At 43.5% G+C, this 19,837-nt stretch overlaps 1 protein-coding gene across 1 annotated transcript in view; it reads left to right on the plus strand.

Moving 5' to 3' along the window:
- DNAI1 (dynein axonemal intermediate chain 1) overlaps positions 1–19,837 on the plus strand; it is a 135,801-nt gene that overhangs the window by 64,439 nt on the left and 51,525 nt on the right. Inside the window, exon 14 of the mRNA XM_063179803.1 lies at positions 15,653–15,742. Coding sequence (XP_063035873.1) covers positions 15,653–15,742 — 90 coding nt within the window. The remainder of the gene's footprint in view (positions 1–15,652; positions 15,743–19,837) is intronic.

Genomic DNA, 19,837 nt, shown 5'->3' on the forward strand with positions numbered 1-19,837 from the left:
AGCAAAATCCTCACACTCCCATCATCTCTGAGTAGACCTACAAAGCAAGTCCCTGAGCAGTGTATGTTTTTGAAGCAATGGCTCAGTCCCAGGCCTTGGCTCTGGAGGTTAATGAGGTTGGCCCATGTGGAACTACTGGGCTAGACTTTGGCAGCCACCGGAGCTGTGGGAAGAAGGGATACCTTGCTGGGAGGGGCTCTCAGCACCGAGCCTCTCCTTTTTCTAGCTTTAATTTTTTTCCTTTCTCCTTTGTTTTAAAAAGTTTATGTTTAGGGTTTATTTACAGCTGAGAGGAGTGATTTTTCTCTTACCTTTTTCACTAGGATATACCAAATATTTTAGGTTTGAACTGTTTGGAAGCTCGAGTAGTTCAGAATCAGGAATTGATAACTGAAACTATGTGTCAGGGTTTGTTTCTGTTGTTCAATCTCCTTCCTAAAGCACATCTCATTTGACATATTTGTTTTCACTGTGAGCTTCTATTTTACTTTCACAACAAGCCAAAAGGATGTTATTTCTACTGAGACTAGCGCAGAGCCAATCCTGCTGCAGAGGGTTGAAAACAATTTTTTATTTTACTTGCTCACTATCAGAATTACTGACAAAATTCCCACTGCAGAGTGTTGACCCTAGGATCTGCAAATGGAACATTCCTTTTAGTTGTGCTTCAAGCAAATATTGGCTGTCACAAGCATGCCTGTGTGGACAGTGTGGTTTGGAATTCCTGTGGAGACCTCACTGGTTAGAAATACAGCTTTGTTCAGTGCTGATTTACTGAAGCTGATCTGGCCTCCCTGGGGAGCTGATACCATGGAGCTTCAGATGGCCTCCTGAGGGAATTATTATCTGCCCTATATTTGTACATGGGAAGAGAAAGGGCTGGCTATTGCAGGCTAATTCTTCACCAAATCCCAGTGAGGTTAGATGTGGTGCTCATGGTTTGGACAAAGAAGTCAAGGCAAGATGGTAATAGCCTGCAAACTGCCAAAGGAAACGAAAAGGAGTGTCAGCTTGCAGAATAGTTTTCTAGCAGAACTTGTGGAAGTCCCATCTCAAGTGTCAACCTGACAAAACACACCTGAAATTGCTCACTGGACTTTGTCACATAATTGTGTGATCCCTTCTATTTGTCTATTTTCTCTGTTCCGATCTAAGTTCTTAAATAAATCTACACTGAACTTTTGTAGTTTGTGAAGCCATCACTGAATTCTTGTTTTGTTGATAGAAGTAAATGAAAATCCCTTTAAAGTAAGCATAGCCTGCATTCTTTACCCCATTCAGTGCTTCCAAACACAACTCCACAAAGAAAGATCTTTATGAAAAGCTGACCATACTTGCTGCACTTAGGAGAAAAAAAAAAGAAAGGATTTTGTTCATAATCCTGTGTCACACCAGCACATTGTTTCATTCTGATGGTGAGCATTCTCCTAAATCTGTCATCTGCAGTCAGACAAACAGATTTTGCTGCTTGCATTGCCTCTGAGATGTTACTGCTTCACATAATATTTTGTTCCTTTGGCTTCAGGCGCACAAATTTTTTAATGCAAAGGAAATACAAGGGAAATATAAGACAGAGGGTTGCTATCAAGGCCAGAATAAAGATCAGCTGTATCAGAACAGCCTCAACACCCCTCCTGGTGCCTTCACTAAGAAACACAAAATAGGTGCTTGCTGAGGAGAGTTCAGTGAAAAAAAATCTCATTCAACCCTATGATGATAGTCCTAGGGGATAACTACAGAGGAGAAACACAAATCTGGAGAAGAAAGGAAAGCAAAAAAGACCTGAAGCCAAGGAATCTGAACCCAAGAAAGGAGAAATAATGTAGCCTGAAAGCAAAATGGAGCACAAACCTTATTGTGAGGGTCATTTAGCATCAAACCTCTTCAGTAATGCAAGACAGCTGTGTTTCTCATATTGGGTCAGTTCAGTGTTTGCATGGAGGACCTTCCTCCTCAGTTCCAGCTTCCTACTACATTTTATGTACCACCATCTGTGCCTTGCATACCTGGCCCAGTGCAAGTAGGACAGAAAGCTGAATTAACTTCTAACACCCCAGAAGTAAAAGAGACCAGAGACGTCACTCATTCTGCACTTGCACAGAAGTAGGAAGCAGTAGGAGGAGCATCCATGGACCAGAGAGCATGTATTTAGGGTCCAGAGATCTCAGTCTGTCTGAGACTCCCTTGCTGAAAGTAGTTTTCACTCCTGCAGTCCTTAGCTGCAATCCTACACTGAATTCTGTGTCCAGTAAGAGGCTGTTGCAGCAGCAGCTGTCCTGTCTGCTTAGTACCTGACACTGGGCTCCTCCCTGCAGCACCATGAGGCATTTAGTGACTGACTGGCATCAGCTGTGTCCCTGTCCTCTCCTAGAGGGAGCTGGAGGGGAAGGGCTGTGCTTGCTGTAGAAATCAGGGTCAAGATCAGCGGCTTTCTGGTTGTCCTCAGTTGCTGTGAGAGCTCACTACAGGCACAGCCCTAATGGAGGAAATCCTGTCCCCCACAGAGTTAACTTCTACCACTTTTTGGAAAGGCTGTGCTGAGCCACAGAAATTCATCTGGAAGCTTTGGGGTCATTTATGCATGGTAGAAGTGGTGGAAATTGCAAGGTAGTCCGGTGGGAGAAATGCTGGATAAAATTTTTCCTGTGTGCTTATACCTTGTCCAGAACTGTTGGATATTTTTTAAGCCACTATAGGTTAGGAGATGTAAACATCCAAATGCTTATTCCAAAAGTCTTTGACAATAAGGAACAAAATCTCTGATAGTATAACTTCAGCATTGTACTTTTTGAGATGGTATCTGTGTCTTCTGGAGATTCAGAAATTATTCATGGTTATTTTTAAATTGTGCCTTGGGCATGGATTCTTTTGGGTTAGAAATTGTCTAGCAAAGTGTCCATTGCAGATCATGTAATGTTGGTCTAAAAATGAGCTCTTTTTGCTTTGATGCTGCATTTCCCTCTGTACTTCATTCAGATGCTGAACTTATTTTCTACCTTCTACTCACTGTTTCTTGCTAAATAGATTCTTATCTCATGCTACTCTTACCCTCTTCCCTTTACTTAAGATCCAAACCATCCTTCTGTAGGTTTTCAGGTTGATTATTTCTTTCCTGGTCTCTCCAAGCAACATACAAGAAACTTTCTTTGCCTGTTAGTTGCACTGGGGATAATTTGTAGAGAAAATGTCACTTATAAAATTTAGAAGTCCCTTTATGCCTTGGGATGTTAGAAGATGTTAGCCTGAGGTTTAAAATACCAGAGAGGTAGTAATGCATTTGTTTGGTTGCTTGGGTCTTTGAATTCTGCTCTGCTGCTTTATAGTGTAGATATAAATACACTGATGGGTCTATAATGGCTCTTATACAGCCTGTGAAACAACAGAATGCTGCTCTGAAGAGGATAAAATAAAAGCAAGGGAATGATAATGGCAGAGTTGGAGGCGAGTTGGGCAGGGATGCTGCAGGCAAGGTCACATTGATACACAGTGAGATACAGGGAGCTGGGGCTGGCATGAATCCCACCCTTCTCCCACTTTGATAGCCACAGCTTGATGTGGTGTCTGGGCCTCTCAGCATCCAGCAGGCCCCAGGAGAATCTCTCCCCATCCCTGCTGCAATCCACTTGATCCTGTGGTGATGGGAATCTTCTGTTAGGCATTGCAGACACTCTCTTTGATGTAGCAACATCAGGCAGCTTGGGGGTTTGGGTATGAACCTGCCAGCCCTGTGTATCTGCTTTTCCTGCACAGAGAGTGGGAAACTTCGTATTTTGTCTATTGTAAACTGGGAATCTTGCACCATGAGCACAGTCAGAATTGAAACCAAGAGCTGTGAATTGCAGCTGGTGAAGTGCCCTGGAGCTTTGTTGGCCTCTGGCATGCATTGCTCAGCTGCATGCTGTGCCTGACATGGGAACACAGCCACTGACAGGACAAGCAGGTGACAGTCTAATGTCTGCTTCCTCCCTCCTCTGTTAGTATACCAGCCTAATAAATTCACTGGGCAGTGCTGTGAGGGAAACAAGCACATAGATTCCTGGTGAAACACTGTACAAAACTCAGCATCCAAATCCCAGCAGGAAGAAAACAAACTGAAAGTAGAACCAGCCTTATCCAGTGCTATTTATAACTGAGCTCTGCTTCCTTCAGATAAATCTGAGTCTCTGAAGCATGAGTAATGCTCAGCCTCAGGCTGGGCCTTTGCCCTGCTTCAGTGGCACTCCTATGTCCATGCTCTCTGCTTTCTGCTGAGTCCCTCCCTCCCACCACCACCACATATGCTCTTTGGTAGGAAAGGTTTTGCTACAGTTTTTCTGCACCCCAAATTTGTGAATGGTCTGATGCAGTAGGCCTAATTCCTTGCTCCTCTTGGCTGTCCTTGCACCCTTGAGTTCACTTGTACTGAAGAGATGGAGCCTGGTCCTCTGAATCCCAGGAAGATCCCATCAAGGTGTAGGAGAGGAGTGGTTTTCTAAAGAGCAGTTTTTATGGGACTAAATGTGTGGGGGTTTATCTTAGAGTGTTTCCTCATTGCTCATCTAGTTGTTTTCCCTCAGCTATCGGGAAACTTTCAAGAACTTTGGAGGAAACAACCCTGAGAATGCTTGTAGTAAAACTTGTAAATAGACATATGCTGCTAGAAGGAGAGAAATAATTTGCAAAATCATTGGATGGGGAGTTCCTGCCTGTAGCCAGAACAGCTATATTCCACCAGATAGGCCCAGTATTTGGTGGTACCCATAAATAAAGTCATCATCCAGCCTCATGCCCATGACAAGGGTGCCTGACAGCTGGTGCAGCTCCAGGGCTGCTCCTGGAGCATCCAGGCAGTGCTGGGCTGTGTCTTCTATTCCAGGGGGTTTTGAGATGCTTTTCATTATCATAGGTATTCTTAAAGAATTCTTCCTCCTGCATCTTTTCTGGGTGACATATGATCCTGCCAAGCTGGCTGCCTTGGTTGCTGCCTGATTTCTTGTAGATGAAGCACCTGACTTTGTTTCAGTACCTATTTACTGTCACCAAGGCTGTCAGCCCCCCTGACTCTCCTAACTGCTGTGTTCATCATCACAAACATACAGTTCGTAAAGTAAGGAGTTATCTGAGTAAATCCCTGCCTCTGCTACAGATAGGATGGCAGGGAGTCCTTTAGGTCAGCACTGCTCATTAAAGATGTAAGAGAAATGCAGGAAGCCTAAACTGACTGAGAGACATTGGAATCTTTGAACTATTTGATATTCGTCAGATGTCTAAACCATTTCCTCTCTAAGGCAAACACTACAGCCAAATATTTAAATATTACTGACTCACCTCAGAAGGAGTTATTCCTTAGAGACCTTACCTCTTCAATGGCTTCTGTCATGGAGGCAAGTTTACTTCCTCAGCAAATTGAACTGATCCGTTCTGTCTTGTTGCATGATTTAATGGTAAAATGTCAACAAATTTTTCTACAAAAGACTAAACAGCGCTGAAAACCCTCCTTTGCTTAGCAGCTCCCTTATCTGCAGATTCCTGTCATAGCTGAAACATTTACATTTAAAAGAAAACCCAGATTTTAAGATAGGAACATTTTTCAATGGATTTATTTTTAAGTAACAAGTAATTTTCATTTATCTCTCCCCATCAGCTTTTACTCACATTCGAAAGACTTGTTTGCTATACAAAGCAGTCTCATCTATTGCAGGGAACAAAACAGTCACAATGTGATTGAACATGACACACAGTAAACATGTGAGAGGTGAGACTGGATTTAAAATAAAACTGAACTTTCCTTTCTGCAACTGGGAAACTGTTTGTGAATGACAGAAATGAGAAGTGGCAGAGGCCTTGAGTGTCCTCTTCCCATCATGGCTTCACAGACATTGTGTTATCATTCTTGAAGTATTTTCTTCACAATGACACAGGGCAGTCTAGCTGTCTTCACCAGTACTAACAGACTGGAGTCATTGCCTCCTGTGTCTTACATGGTATGCACTTCTTAATACAAGTGAAAATACTTCTGTGCCACTCCAGCAATATCACTTTGCTGGTTCCCTCACCAGCCACTGATGCTTTCCTCCACTACAGTCACTTATCCAGAAATTCCCTAATTTCTACACATTTAATGCTTTCTTACTCCTGTCAGTGTCCCACTGCCCTTGTCTTTATCACATCACCTTATTATTTTCAGATTACGTCTCCAGCTTTTCAAGATAACTTAGAGTCCTTATCCTAATGGAATTCAGTGTCTTTCAACTGCGTCATCTGCAAATGTCCTGTGTATTTTGCAATTCAGTATGCAACTTACTAATGAAAATATTGTATAAAACTGAGCCTGATGCCTTGGAGAGGCTATCTAGAGCAGAGGCTAGACAAAGTTTAAAGAATAAAGCTAAAAACGTTAAAAGGAACAAGGATAGTCCCTCATGGGAATCATCTAGAGATGTTCTCCCATCTGGTCAAGACATTGCTGTCTAAATTCTTGGGAATTCATTTTCAAGCACTCAGCCGCTTCACAGTAATTTCTTATCTTTCTTCTGAAGACATCACAGGGAGTATGCCAAAAGCCTTACAAAATTAAAGATAACAAATCTACTCTTTCTTTTAGACTTGTTACCGTGATAAAGAAGGAAATAAATTCTATTTGACAAAGTCTTTTTTTGAGGAGACCATATTCACTGATTCTCATTTTCTTGTCCTGTACATATGTACAGATGACTTAACACTTTGTTCCAGCTCTCAAAGTTCAGCATTAGGCTGACTCATCCACTGTCCTTTAACCTATCCTTCAAGACAGGTTTGTTTTGTGTTTCCTGGGGGCATTTTTCTCTGTTCCTGTCCCCCAGGACATCTCCTCTCTTCTAGTTTTCGTAGCTAATTGCTATAAAATTCAGAGATTGCTTCAGCTGCTCCCTTAAGTACCTTAGATGGAATTTCATCAGGCCTTACAGAGTCAGATATATCTGCCTGTGCTCCTTAGAGTTAGTTTTGTTAAATATCTAGTTACAGTTTATTTTTTTTTTTTGTCACTGAAAGAAAGGCAGCCTCAATACAGCCTTCTGTTTTACTTGTAGCTCAGTGTGGGACCTACCTTCCTTTAAACAATAAATGGATTCTAGGAGGGAGAGGCCCAGAGCCTTTCTGGGATATCTGATTTTGTTCTCTTGCCAGCATTAGCCTCCTGGGCTAAAAAGTCATGTTTGCCTCAAAACAGTCTCCAGCATCCTCCCCATGGAGATATCTCAGGCAGTGGCAGAGGGGTGACCCCAACTCAAGGTCTCTTTTTACCGTGAAGTTCCTGGATGTGCAAAGACTCTGGAGTGTGACAGTGACAGCCCAGCTCTCACCACAGGGCAGGCCTGATTCTTCACCTCTGGGATGGCTTCTCCTCTTTTGTTGTGGCTGGATTCACTGTGTTTATACCAATATTTTTCTAGAGCCCAGGGGTGCAGGTGTGGACAGGGGCTGTGCTTTCGCAGCAGGGTTTCTGAGGAAAAAAAAAATCAAGCAGTAATACCTTCTATGACATTGTTGATCAAATCACACCTTTTAAAAAATTTTTTTGAGATCTTTCATTCTTGCTAGACATTCCACAGCAGAAATGCTGTCTGTTTCCCAGGTAATAGACAGGAATGGCAAAAAGTGCAGATAGAGAGCAGCAATCTCTTTTGCTCAGGGTGCATCACAGGACAGGAGCCCTTCATGCTGCACACTGCCATACTGGCTCCAGCTGGTGATTCCATGGTTCTGGTGCCCCTCACTGAAGGATCAGCTGGAACCCTACTAAGGTTCCTGCCTGCCCACATTTACCTTTGGTAGGAACTCCATATCTACAGATAACCAGAGCACAGCTACATCTTCTCCACAGTCATATCATATGCTCCAAATGCAAGCAGGACCCAGGAGCTCTTTCTTCACCAAATATAGGCTTAGCCATAGAGTCTGACTGGGCTGCTTTGACCTTTGACCAGGCTGCACTCAGTTATCACAGCCCTTTAAACTCTTCATTACTGCCTTGAGTCAAAATGAGTCATCTGGACTAAGCTCAGTTTTTGCTTTTACCTCAAATAACCACGGTGAAGAATGAAGTTTTCTGTCTTCCTTCCTCCCACCTCTACACAGGATAACTTGTACTGCTGTCCAAGTTGGCACTGAGGAAGGGCTCCAGGCACTGCACTGTTCCTCACCTCCAAGCCTTGCGCTTCCTGTCTCTCGATATGTAGAAACTGATGCTGGAGTTCCTTTCCTTGTGAGTTAAGTACTCTGCTTTCCAGATGGCCAAGTGATTAATTTTGGGGTGTCCCTTGTAACTGATTGCAGGAGAGCAGCCTTGCATTTTGCTTACACTCCTCAGGGTGCCTGGCCTTGGCTTTGCTTGTGGTTGCTGGAAGAGGATCCTCTCGAAGGTGTTAAGGTCCTCTTATTGTGTCAGACATGATAAGCAACAAATGCAGAATAGCTGGCAATGTCCTTGATGGAGGACATTTGGGAGCTTTGTTGTAGATGCATTGCTTTGTCTCAGCAGCAAGGAAGGACAAACTATTTGCTTTAGCAAAACAAAAAGTCGGTGGACTCTGGATAAGCTGAGTGTAGAGGCAGACTTTCACACCAGCAGATCCCTTGGCAAACAGCACAAATAAGTGACCCAGAGAGGAGAATAAACAAAAAAATTGTGATTTGTCATTGACAGAAAAGGAAAGTGAAAGATTTCTTCTCTGCTGGTAATGACTTGATGTTTCTGGATGCTGTTTTGCTGAAAGTTGCTGTCAGGAACCAACAAGAAACACATTTGAGGGTGACAGCATGAAGAAATAGAACTGCTTCTTGGTTCAAATCAGAAACTGCTGTAAGGTAGTCCAGGAAAATATTTTACTAGAGCACAGGGCAAATCAAACTGGCTTCGGAAGATGTGACCTGTGGAGCAATTTATTGTAGATCCTCACTTCAGCATGAGCCCTCAGCATGATTCTGAGGCAGAATAAAAGGCAGGCTAGCTGCAAAGTGGAGAAAGTGTCCACTACACAGAGCAAAGGTGCCCACTGGACTAGGGTGCCCAGGTTCAGATGGGTATTCCCAGTTGGAGTTTGGTCTGTCCAACTCTCTCTGCAAGAATCCATAAGGTTTTCACCTGCCAGCTGGTGAGCTGAGCCATTGTGCAATAGATGCAGCCAAACTGCATCCATGAGAGTTTGTGCTCTTGCTAAATCCCAGCACATGTTCAGCTTGTCCACCTTGAGAGAGCCCCAGAGCTTTTCTGGCACTTTGCTTTGGCCCAGGCTTGTGCATTCTGACACAGGAAATGTGGTTTGGACAGGGGGTTTGTGTCTGTGCTTGGCTGCCAGGTCAGGCACAGCAAGAGAGAACTGAGGCTGGTTCCCTTGCTCAAGGAGCAGATGTTTGCCTGTGGGAAGCCTGGAGTAAAAGTCTTTAGCCTGTGTGAATACAAGGAGAAGGGTCCTATCCCACTGCTTACCCTGTGTGACCAAGGTGTGGGCAAAAGAGGGTGGCTGGAAGAGCACAGCAGGGCTGGGAAGCACTTATGCTTCTCTGGTGCTCCCATGGACTTCTGCAGGTCTGTGTCTCTCTTCAGCTAAGGAGACAGATAAGTGAAATCCCTGAGCTGCTGGGCTGGGCAGAATGGCAGAGTCTCTGAGTGGGGCCTTTACATCTGCGTCTACAATTCAACAGCGACTTACAAAAAAATGCTTGAGGCACAGAAACAAAGACATGTCTAAAGCTGAGTATTAGGGAAAAGCACAAGCATGAATTAATAAAAAGAAGTGAATGAGTTAAGTTAGCTGTGGTTATCCTGGGTCATAAAAGGGAAAGGGAAGCATTTGGGAAGCATCTAAGTAGTTAAAGGAATGAAGAAATAGACTTATTACTAATGCAAGCTTTCAGCTTCTACTGAGCGTTATGAATAAGGATGAAATATTTGATGCTGTATTGTTTAATCTTATAGTGAGTGTCTGAGATTGTCTGCTTAATATAACAAGAGGATAAAAGCACAGGTCAGAATAAGGAAAGAGCATATTAAAGAGAATTTAGATAAGTTCTTGCTCATCAGCAAAATCAGATTAAACATACCCTGGAGCACTGAAAGAAATAACCAGACCAATTTCTTGCCATTATATGCATTTCAGAGAGTTTTTGGACCACATCTGTCCTGTGTTTTAGGCAGAGGCTGGAGTTTATGTGCAAGCCCACTTAGAGCATGTGAGCTGAGTGAATACCTTGACTCAGAGGCAGGGTTGGCATGTGCTCTGCAGCATGGATGAGGGGAAGCACCACTCTGCTGTCACCTATGGACTCACACTCATTCATGTACCTGTGACATGGGCAGACTGAAGTATGGTAGCCTACTGTCATCAGTCCCCACACACTTTTCAGTGATGCTGTAGAGCCAATATCTGGCTGAAAGGTGTCTGCAGATTCCTTCTTAAAAGGGCCTGTCCTTAAATGCAGGAGGGAAAGTGGCACAGACAGAGTACCAGAGCCCAGAAAACAGTGTCTGGACAATTCACCCAGCTAGAGGCATCCATGGGCAGCCACAGGGGGTTGAAAAGTGTGGATAATAGCACAGCAGTTAATAATAGCTGCACGCTGGCCTGTAGCACCAGCAGGGCCAGGGAAAGGAGGAAAGTGCTCAAAGGGCCAGAAGGAGTGGAAAAATGTCTGGAGAAAAATGATAGGATTGGACCCAGGGAATTACTGACCAGTCAGACCAATTTCAAAGACTGGAAAAGCACTTGAATAAATGGCAACACTACTGTTAAATGTCTGCCTAATAAGGTGATTCAGAGAAGCTGACATGGATTTGTCCAGAATAGATTATCAAGCCAATTTCTTTTCCTTTTTTTCCACAGAAACGGGCCTCATGAATAAGGGAGAGGCAATCAAGGTTATCATCTCAATCCATCTTGACTTGACTAAAGCTTTTGATCCAGGCTTACACAGTGACATACATATAACCAAAGCAGAGAAATGTGAATTAGGTAAAATGGCCATAAAGAGGCTGCTCAGGTGGCTCAGGCAGTGTGCTTAAAGAGCAGTTATAGAGAGCTCACTGTCAGACTCTGAAAGTGCTACAAGTGAGACTCTCCAGCTGTCACTTCTGGTCTTTTTTTGATCAATACTTTCATTAACAACTCAAATTACAGAATAGGGAAGCCCCCCTGGGAGGACAAGGTACTTTGCGGGACATGATTATGTTCAAAATGATCTTGATAAATTGGAAGAAAGGCCCAAAATCAATGTGATGAAATTCAATAAAGACAAGAGCAAATACTGCATTTAGAGAGGGGAAATTAAATGCACAGATACGAAATAGGAGATTGCTGGTTAGGCAGCAGGGTGCCTGAGGGGAAGCATAGCAGATCACCACCAGTGATCAGCAATGGAATACTCTTGTATAAAGATATGTGTCATTCTAATTAATTAGCAAGAATATGAGAGAGAGGAGGTTGTAACTCAGGGTAGTTCTGTGCCATGTGTTTGCAGCAGCAGAGCCAGGCTGAAGAGGAAGAACAAGAGTGGTGAAAGCTTGGGTCCTGAAGACAGGACCTGGAGGCAACAGTTGGGGCAGTTGATTTGAGTTGGAAAGAGGGGAAAAGGGAACAGTGGCACAAACTTTTCTTGCCCTTTTGAAGACTGTTACAGAAAGGGGAATAAGCTGCTGTTCTTTGCATCCACTGGGGAGATGGTAAGGAGTAATTGGCTTGACTCTTGGTAGAGGAAATCTTCTGTATAAGCGCAATTAAGCACAGCTATATCTACAGGGAGGTTGTTGGGTACCTGTTGTTGGAGACTTGTGAGAGCAATCTATGTGAATTGTCACCAGTGGCAGGGGAGTGTCTGATTTCGCCTCAGAAGAGAATAAATATGCTTTTTGGGTCACTCCAAACCCTGCATTGCCATGATGACTTTGCCTAGGAGTTTACTGATAGCCAGGTTGGCACTGGAATGAATTTGTCCCCAGGTCAAAATAGCATGAACATTCCTCAGCAGCCCAAGGAGATGTTTGCATGCCAAAGTCATTTGAATGTCTTACTTGGCTAGTTCATGTCAGGGTGAATTGGGGGTGCAGGGGGGATTGATAATGCCCTTGTCTTTCCTCTTCTCTAGCTGGGGCAGATTTTATTAGTTTTTTCTGGGCCCTAAATTACAAAAAATCTGCCTTATTTCACTTAGGGCAGGTATCAGCAGGGCTGTGGTACTGCAATGCTGACAAAGGCGTCCTTGAAGGATAATTATAGGGAAGGAAAGGGAAGGAATTGCTTATCAGTTAATGTGCATGTGTTGGATGTGGCACCCCATTCCTGAGTTTTGGCAAGCCAAGGGCCAGCCAGATCTGTGTTTGCAGTAGCTGGTGCCTGCACCACACTCCAGACTCCGGGCCAGGGTGATTTTGACCAATTGTATTGTGTCAGTGCAAGTGACTTACAGCCTGTGTCCCATGAAAACGGATCAAGCATTATATATTTCATGGGAATGACATCAGAAACATGGGTGTTTTCAAATCAGATTGGATAAATGGTCTAATCTCCTGCTGGGCAGGAGCCATTACCAGCTGCCACACATAAAAGTGATAGTATTCTCTTGCTGGAAATGAATGGATTATCACCCTGCTAACCTGCTGTACATAGTAATGAACATGAGTTCTTAATATTTATATTTCTGTGTATTAAATACCGTTTTGAATTGTCTCAACTTCTTTATAAATAAATGAGCTTTAAGAAATCAAAAGAAAAAGTGGTAGGCTGTTCTTACAGCAATGAGTTTCACCCACTAATTTTGCACTGCAATAATAGTCAGGTTAAAGATCACTGAAAAAATTGCTTGTTTTTGTTACAGTTCTCATCATGATCGGGGACAGAAAATGCTTGCTGCTTTTTGCTTGCTTGTCTCCTCTCTGCTGTTTACACACTTTTCTTTTTCATGTGCTTCTTTGCTCTGATTGTATCATAGTTGAACTTTTGCTCTAAATAGTTTCACACAGCCAAAATCCCTGGCTGATTATCACATGCTTCAGGGCAAAAATTAACTTCATGCCACTGTGCAGACAGTTGCTTGGTTTTCTCCTCAAATGCTCCACCCCTCTCAGCACGGATGCTGCTAATGGTGGGAGGTTGTGCCATGTTGACAAGCCTCTGGGAGCAAGGAAAAGGCCAGTTCTGAGCAGATGCCCGATTTGATTGCAGTATCATGAGGGCTAATTACTCTAATAAGCATTTGTGGGATTCAGAGATCAGGAGGAAAGGGATCACAAACACGATTAAGGTGTCAGAGGTGTTGAATGAAAATTGAAAGGATTAAATGCCAATTTCTGTTTTCTGAAATTCAAGCTACCATCACTGAGAGCAGCTAATAGTCATCTGAGGGCAGAGCCTGGTGTCCCTGAGAGGCTGTTTTTCAAGCTGTCTACAAAAAGTACCCAACTCAAGTACTGGTGACTGATCTGAATAGAGGAGGAAGAGTACCCCAAGCAATTCAGCCTACTTGATTTTTGGGGCTGGTGACCCCACCTACCCATGTAATGGATTAAGAGCTGTGACACCTAACTAAGAGGAGAAAACTTGAATAGATCTCCATCAGAGAGAGGTTATTTGGAGTAGGCAAACCCTGGGGTAAAACCTCTTTGCTTTGGGAATGCTGAAAGTAATTAGCTTGGGAAAATCCCCCATGAACTCATGATAGCTCTTATGCTGTTTGGTCACCTCTGGACGAGGTTCTTGCAACACTCTGTGTTCACATCAGGACTCAGAAGTTGTGTCTGCACAGAATGGTGGGGCATGCACAGAATGGTGGGGATGGACTACAGCTGCTGAACCTTCATCCATGCATTTACCAGTGCTCTCATGGTCTGCAAAGTTTTCCCCAAATATTTGGGACAGTAAGCTGGACAGAAAGAACATGAGTTAGAGGAGAACACACACATAAAAACATCTTACTGTCAGACCATTTTAGAGTGACATTTAAAAAACTTTTGATTCAAAATATGATGTTTTTTCTGCGCTCAGCACGAGGCAGATTGGACGTCTTTGCAACCAGTGTCCCTGAGCTCTGCATTTCTCACCTTGAATTAAAACTTCTCACTACACCACCTCCTTCATCTGAAGCAGCTGCTGGTGACTATCACTGTCAGCAGTAGCTCATGCCCACAGGGAGATGTTCTTGGAACAGATACACCCAGCACATTTTGTCCACAGTGGGTCAGCCTTGGCAATCCTTGTCCTGTTGAACCTGCCTTTTAATCATTAATCATTTTATTCTGAGTCATTTTGAATTATGTTATTCCTTTAATGCCATATAACAGAAGTAGTTCCACACAGAGACTTACAATTTCACCTGTGCAGGGATATTCAAAGGTATATGCCACTCAAAGCTCTTCAGTTGTGTCTTATAGGCATGAAACTGGCATTTTGAGGTATTCTCAGATGGATTCCTTTTACATTCTATTTTTCCTTCTTCAGAAAAGGAAGGAAACGTTCAGTGGAGGGTTAACTGCTCTCTGCTGAGTCTCTTGCTTAATTTTCATGCTCCACAGAACTTCACAGTATAAACAATTTTACAAAAGAGAATTAACAGTTTTTCACAAGGACCTGTCACGCGAATACCCAGTCTGTGTAATTAAAGTATTGAGAAGGCTGTTTGTTTTCTGAACTAGGTATGAGTTACATAAGTGGTCATGGATAGAGTATTTGGTGAGTTCTGGGATGATCAGACCCATTTATCATGTTTATGGGATGATGTTTAGGGAACTTCATCTGCTCCACTGCTTGGACAGGAACAGATATACCTTTGAAAAGCTTCTCAGAACCTTCTAAAGTGCTTGTCCCCATCCTGATCTGACAGATGCCAACAGGAGTGTGTGCTGACAGACCCAGTGACAAGTCATTCTTTTCCCTTCAGTCTGATTGAATTCCCAGATCTGAAAATCGAGTGTTCCTAATGCTTTTGGTCTAACTGAAATGTCTCTTCTAAACTGTAAGCCATTTATCTGAGTTCTTATCTCTCCTGCTGAGCTGTCACAGTCGAAAGGCAAATCTCCTTACGAGGCAGACAGATACTCTGAAGGTGTAGGGAGGATTTCAGATTTAATGGAGAAGTTTTCATCTCCCTGAAACAGAAATGCCCCAAGGACCCTTGTCACATGTTGCTTGCAAGGTCTTGCCTGCACCCCACACAGGGGCAGAAAGCTAGTTTGAGGTTGTCTGGCTGAAGGGCAGCCATATGGCACTGCAGTAATGTAATTAGTCAAATGTGAAAGGCAAAGCTGGTGCTTGGAGGCCTTGGTGTGGCACCACTGGTGCTGTTTGGAGATGTCTCAGGGGTCTCTGGGATGGTGCTATGCCACAGTGTAGAGGTCTGGTGCACAGCTCAGACACCTCATAAGGCCTGTCCTTGATGGCAGTGCTCCAGTGGCCGTGGGTGGGTGCAGAGGGGCTTTACTCCTGTGCTGGAGCATCCTGCAGGAAAGTGACTGACCAGAGTGCTCAGGACAGTTCTGCTCCTGCTGGTGGAGATAAGTGTTCACACCAGGGAGCCTCCAGGATGCAAACCAGCTGCTCTTTAGGAAGGATTTCAGAAGACTTTGCTTAGGCCATCTGACTCTGTCCTGTTAATGCTGAATGCCTTGTGCTGACTGGACTGTCTTCTTCTTTCTTCTTGTTTTAAGGTCAAGTGGCAGAAGGATGACATGGACGGCAACCGCAACTTCTTCTCTGTCTCCTCGGATGGGCGGATTGTTTCATGGACTTTAATTAAGGTAAACAGTAGGTGGCAATTGCTTTTTCCAGTGAAATTATACTCAATTGCCTCAAAAGTTCAGTGATTCATTAGTATTATTTTTATTTCTAATGAGCTTGAAAAGAAATGTCAGCAATAGCAGCTGGTGCAGTCACAGCTGGATCTGGGGCTGCACATTAAACTCTGAAATGAAGCAGGGTCAGCCTACTCATTGTCAGGACCTAACCTTCATCCTGCCTGCACCTGTAGCACCCCATGGGCCTGAAAATGAGAGCTCATTTTCCTGCTTGGCAGCAGCAGGGATTCAAGCCTGGTCCTTGTTCTCACACTTTCTTTGTCCCAGAAGGGTCAACTAGACACAGAACAGAATAATCTGCTTTTTTTCACAGCTTCCAGATTCTCATCCCCAAAATGCTCCCCTACAGATTGCAATTTGAATTGGGAGAGGGTCAATTTAAATTTCTCCCCATGTGGGACAGAGTGAGTAGTACAAAGTTTGCATTTGCAGTGGGATGGCAGCATGCTATCAGACAGGCAGAGGGCTTCTCCCTGCCATGACATTGCCTACTCCAATACACATCCAATACAACTTTTTAAAACTAGTTTGCATGCCCTGCCTTTTTTCGCTTTTCCTTTTGGAGTATATTGAAATATGTTGATAGAAACCTAGAATTATTGTCCCCAAATGACCCTTAGATTCATGTCTCTGAATCCCAATGTGTGGGTTTTTCTGTTGGTTATTTCATTTTACATTTAAAGATTTCAAATCTCGCTAAAAAATAATTGCATTGCCCTAAATATGAGTTTGAAGCAGCTGTCCCATTATTCCCCAACAAAAGAAGAAATTTCTTTACATCCTAGGATGCTAATTTTTCAATCTGTTTTACCAAAGCTTTCCAGTTTTGAAATTTTTAGGCCTTGCTGCCATGGCAGGGATTAAATTCTAGCATTACATGTAAATCTTAGCCTCATGTCCAGTTCAGGAACAGGACCATCTCCTAAAGAACAGTGTAAGCACAGGCAGATGGCACAGCTTATGAAGTTATTTTTTATAAACTTTTCCATGTTCATACATGCAGCTTCAGAATCAAAAATCCCTTCTGCAAATGTATCCCAAGTCCTTCTCCCAAAAGAGCTCCCTAGACAGGGACATACTAAGAGTGTCTCAGCACTCAGCTCCTGTGTTATCCCCTGAATAGGAATGCCCAAAAGATTTGGGTTGAAATGGGCAGTACATGCCTGCAGCCAGACACATCTAGATGAGATGATTTGGCAGGGTACACTTAGCAACTGAGCCCCAGTAACTGAGTGTGCTCAGCATGGCCCCCTTAGGAGGCAGGGAACCCTGGCTGAAGTCTCTTACTTAATAGAAATGCCACAACTGGGATGACCTAAGTGTTTGCAGATGGGCTCTGATAACAGCTCACCCAGCAGAGGGTCTTTTTCACCAGTGCATAACTGTTTCCACATAATAATCTGTGGTTTTGCTGTCCCTTGAGCACATAGATATTTCCTTCTATGTATCCTTAGTATGACTTCTAAGATCTGCATCCACTTAGCCCACTGTAATTTCTATTTATTCCTTACATTACTGTAATGAACTTTGCCTTACCCATGTGAAAAGTATGGCAAAAAAAGGCAAAGAAAAACTTGGGTTTTTGGGTTTTTTTGATTAAATTACTTCTGAAATTGCCAGAACTAGTATTTACTTAGTAGGCAGGGGTTGAAAACAGCAATGTTTTAGGTGCTGTCTGCTTTGGACGTTTTTGCGGGGGACAGATATTCAACAGAGAAAACAAAAACCACGATGGAAATAATACTTTTTTATAATCTGTGGATTTTTTTATACAGAAAGGAGAAATGGACAATCTGCTTGAATTCCAGTTTCACAAGAGCTTTTTCTGGGTTTCATTTGGAGTAAAACTGAAAACACTCCAGAGGTTTTCTATTCTACAAAACCATGGTGCAAACAGGGAATAAATGAAAGAGTGCTTTGCTAATCTTTTTGAGAGGGCTATCCAGAAATAAAGCTCCTTCAAACACTGTTAGCTGTTTGACACTTCCAAAGCTGAGAGCACAAAGTGAATAATTTCATTATTTCTTCCAGACAAATATTTGGCAAACCACACTCTAGAAGAGTTGTCAAATGTTAGCCAGGGACAGTTGATCTGCCTTGACCATAGTGGTTGTCTCTGTTAGAAATGGGCACAATCACTTCGGACAAATTTCATGAAAAAGCACATGAGTTCTGTGTACTTAGACTGTCTTGACTTTGGGTCCTCATGAAGGTGTAAAACATCAAGGAAGGATGCAGGACTTCTGCTGCTGGATGATTCTCTGCCCCCCCTCCTTGGGGTGTACACATTGCCTATCCAAAGGGAGAAACGTCTCAGCCATTTCAAAGAATTGTTTGGGATGCAGCATGATGCTGCTTCTCAGTCTGATGCTCAGCAATCCCATATTTGATTAGTAGTCGTAGTTCACCCCCTCCTGTGTCACCTGCAGCTAAATTACTGAACAGCTCTGGGCCTGCTTCATCACTTAAGGCTAATAAGAAGTAAGGGGAAAGCAGCAGCTGTAAGGCTTGATTCACTAATGCTTACAAAGTGCTCTGCAATTATTAGGCAGAAGCAACATATTATTGCTTGGTATTCCTGGAAAGCCAAATTGTCAGCAGCATGTTTACCCAGAGGTATATGTGAATGGCTCTGGTGACAAAGAGCCCCAGGAACAGAAGTGTTTTTTATGCTGTGAAGCTGGGTACAAGATAAAACCAGCACAGCAGGGAAGTCTGCACAAGCAGGGTCCTTTGTGAAGGAGAGGGGTGCAGGAATTGTCCACAGGGGCCTCTGCCAGGTGAAGGTACTGGGAGAAACCTTCAGAGGAAGGCTGCAGAAAGGTGTGTGATTAGAAAGAAGGTCCCTTGAGGTTTACCCTTCTACCAGCACACAGAGATAGTGTGCTAGCACATCTCTGGGCCTGCACAAATCACACATCTGTTCCACTGGGTGTATCAATGTGACCTGCTGCAGGCAGCTCCAAAGCTGCTCTTCAGACCAGACTCATGTCTAGGACAGGGCACATGCTTTCTGGAGAGCAGGCAGAGGTAAGTGCCTGCTTAGCTTGTCCTGTCTGCTCTCCCAACAACCCACCAGCACTCCTACTAGGGCATGCAGTGGAACATGCTGTGCTCCTGATCCCTCTGGGCACTGCTCTTTCCAGTTCATGCACATGTACACCAGCACAGGTGGCCTCTTTCTTAGCATCTCTCCTGCCTTTACCCACTGAAATGTGCTGTAAGAGCTGCTAAGGTGGAACTCTTTAGGAGTCTGTCCTGCTTCTTGCTGCTTTCTTGGAGAAAAATTTACTGCCATCAATAGGCCAGCACATGTGGGTGTGCAGCAGTGAGAATTAGTGAGAAGGAAGAACATTTTGGAGTTTTGACTTTTGCTGAATCTTCTGTAACTTTGTACCCCGAGAGTATGATAGAAATGCTTTCTAGAACATTGTCCTCTCTCAACTGCAATACTGAAGAAGATCTTCTCCCACGTTCCTCAGCATGGAAATTCCTGGGGTTGACTTTGCCAGGCAGAATTCTTTTTCCACCTGAGTGCTGCTCTGGGCTAAGAGAAGCTTCAACTACAGTTTAATTCACTGAGCTAAGTAGTGGTGCTTCAGTGGGATATTTGCATATTATACCATCCAGTCCACAGCCCATACTGCTCACTAATCATTAGTTTTTGTTCTTTTTATCACATAATCAGGGAATCACAGAATGGTTGGGGTTGGCAGAGATCTCTGAAGCCCCAGGGTGTTTTTACAGTCACAACTAACTCCATTCTGCAGTGGTATTCCAACTCCCAAAGCCAGTCTGAGAATGTAACTTTCTCTCCAGTAGCTTCTTTATATTTACCTACATTATGTCTATTTACATCTGTCTTTGGTCTCCCACCTTGACTGTAAACTCTTTGGGACCCAACCTTTTGGCCCTGTGTTCACCACCTTGCAAAGCAGTGTCATGATAGTTCTTTAAAACTCTGCTGAGAACAGAAACATGGGGCAGTTTTCTCTTCAAGCAAACTGCTTACTAGATGTTGCTGGCATCTCAGAGCCC

This window comes from Melospiza melodia, chromosome Z (genome assembly GCF_035770615.1).
Source record: "Melospiza melodia melodia isolate bMelMel2 chromosome Z, bMelMel2.pri, whole genome shotgun sequence".
In the NCBI taxonomy this organism is placed as follows: Eukaryota; Metazoa; Chordata; class Aves; order Passeriformes; family Passerellidae; genus Melospiza; species Melospiza melodia.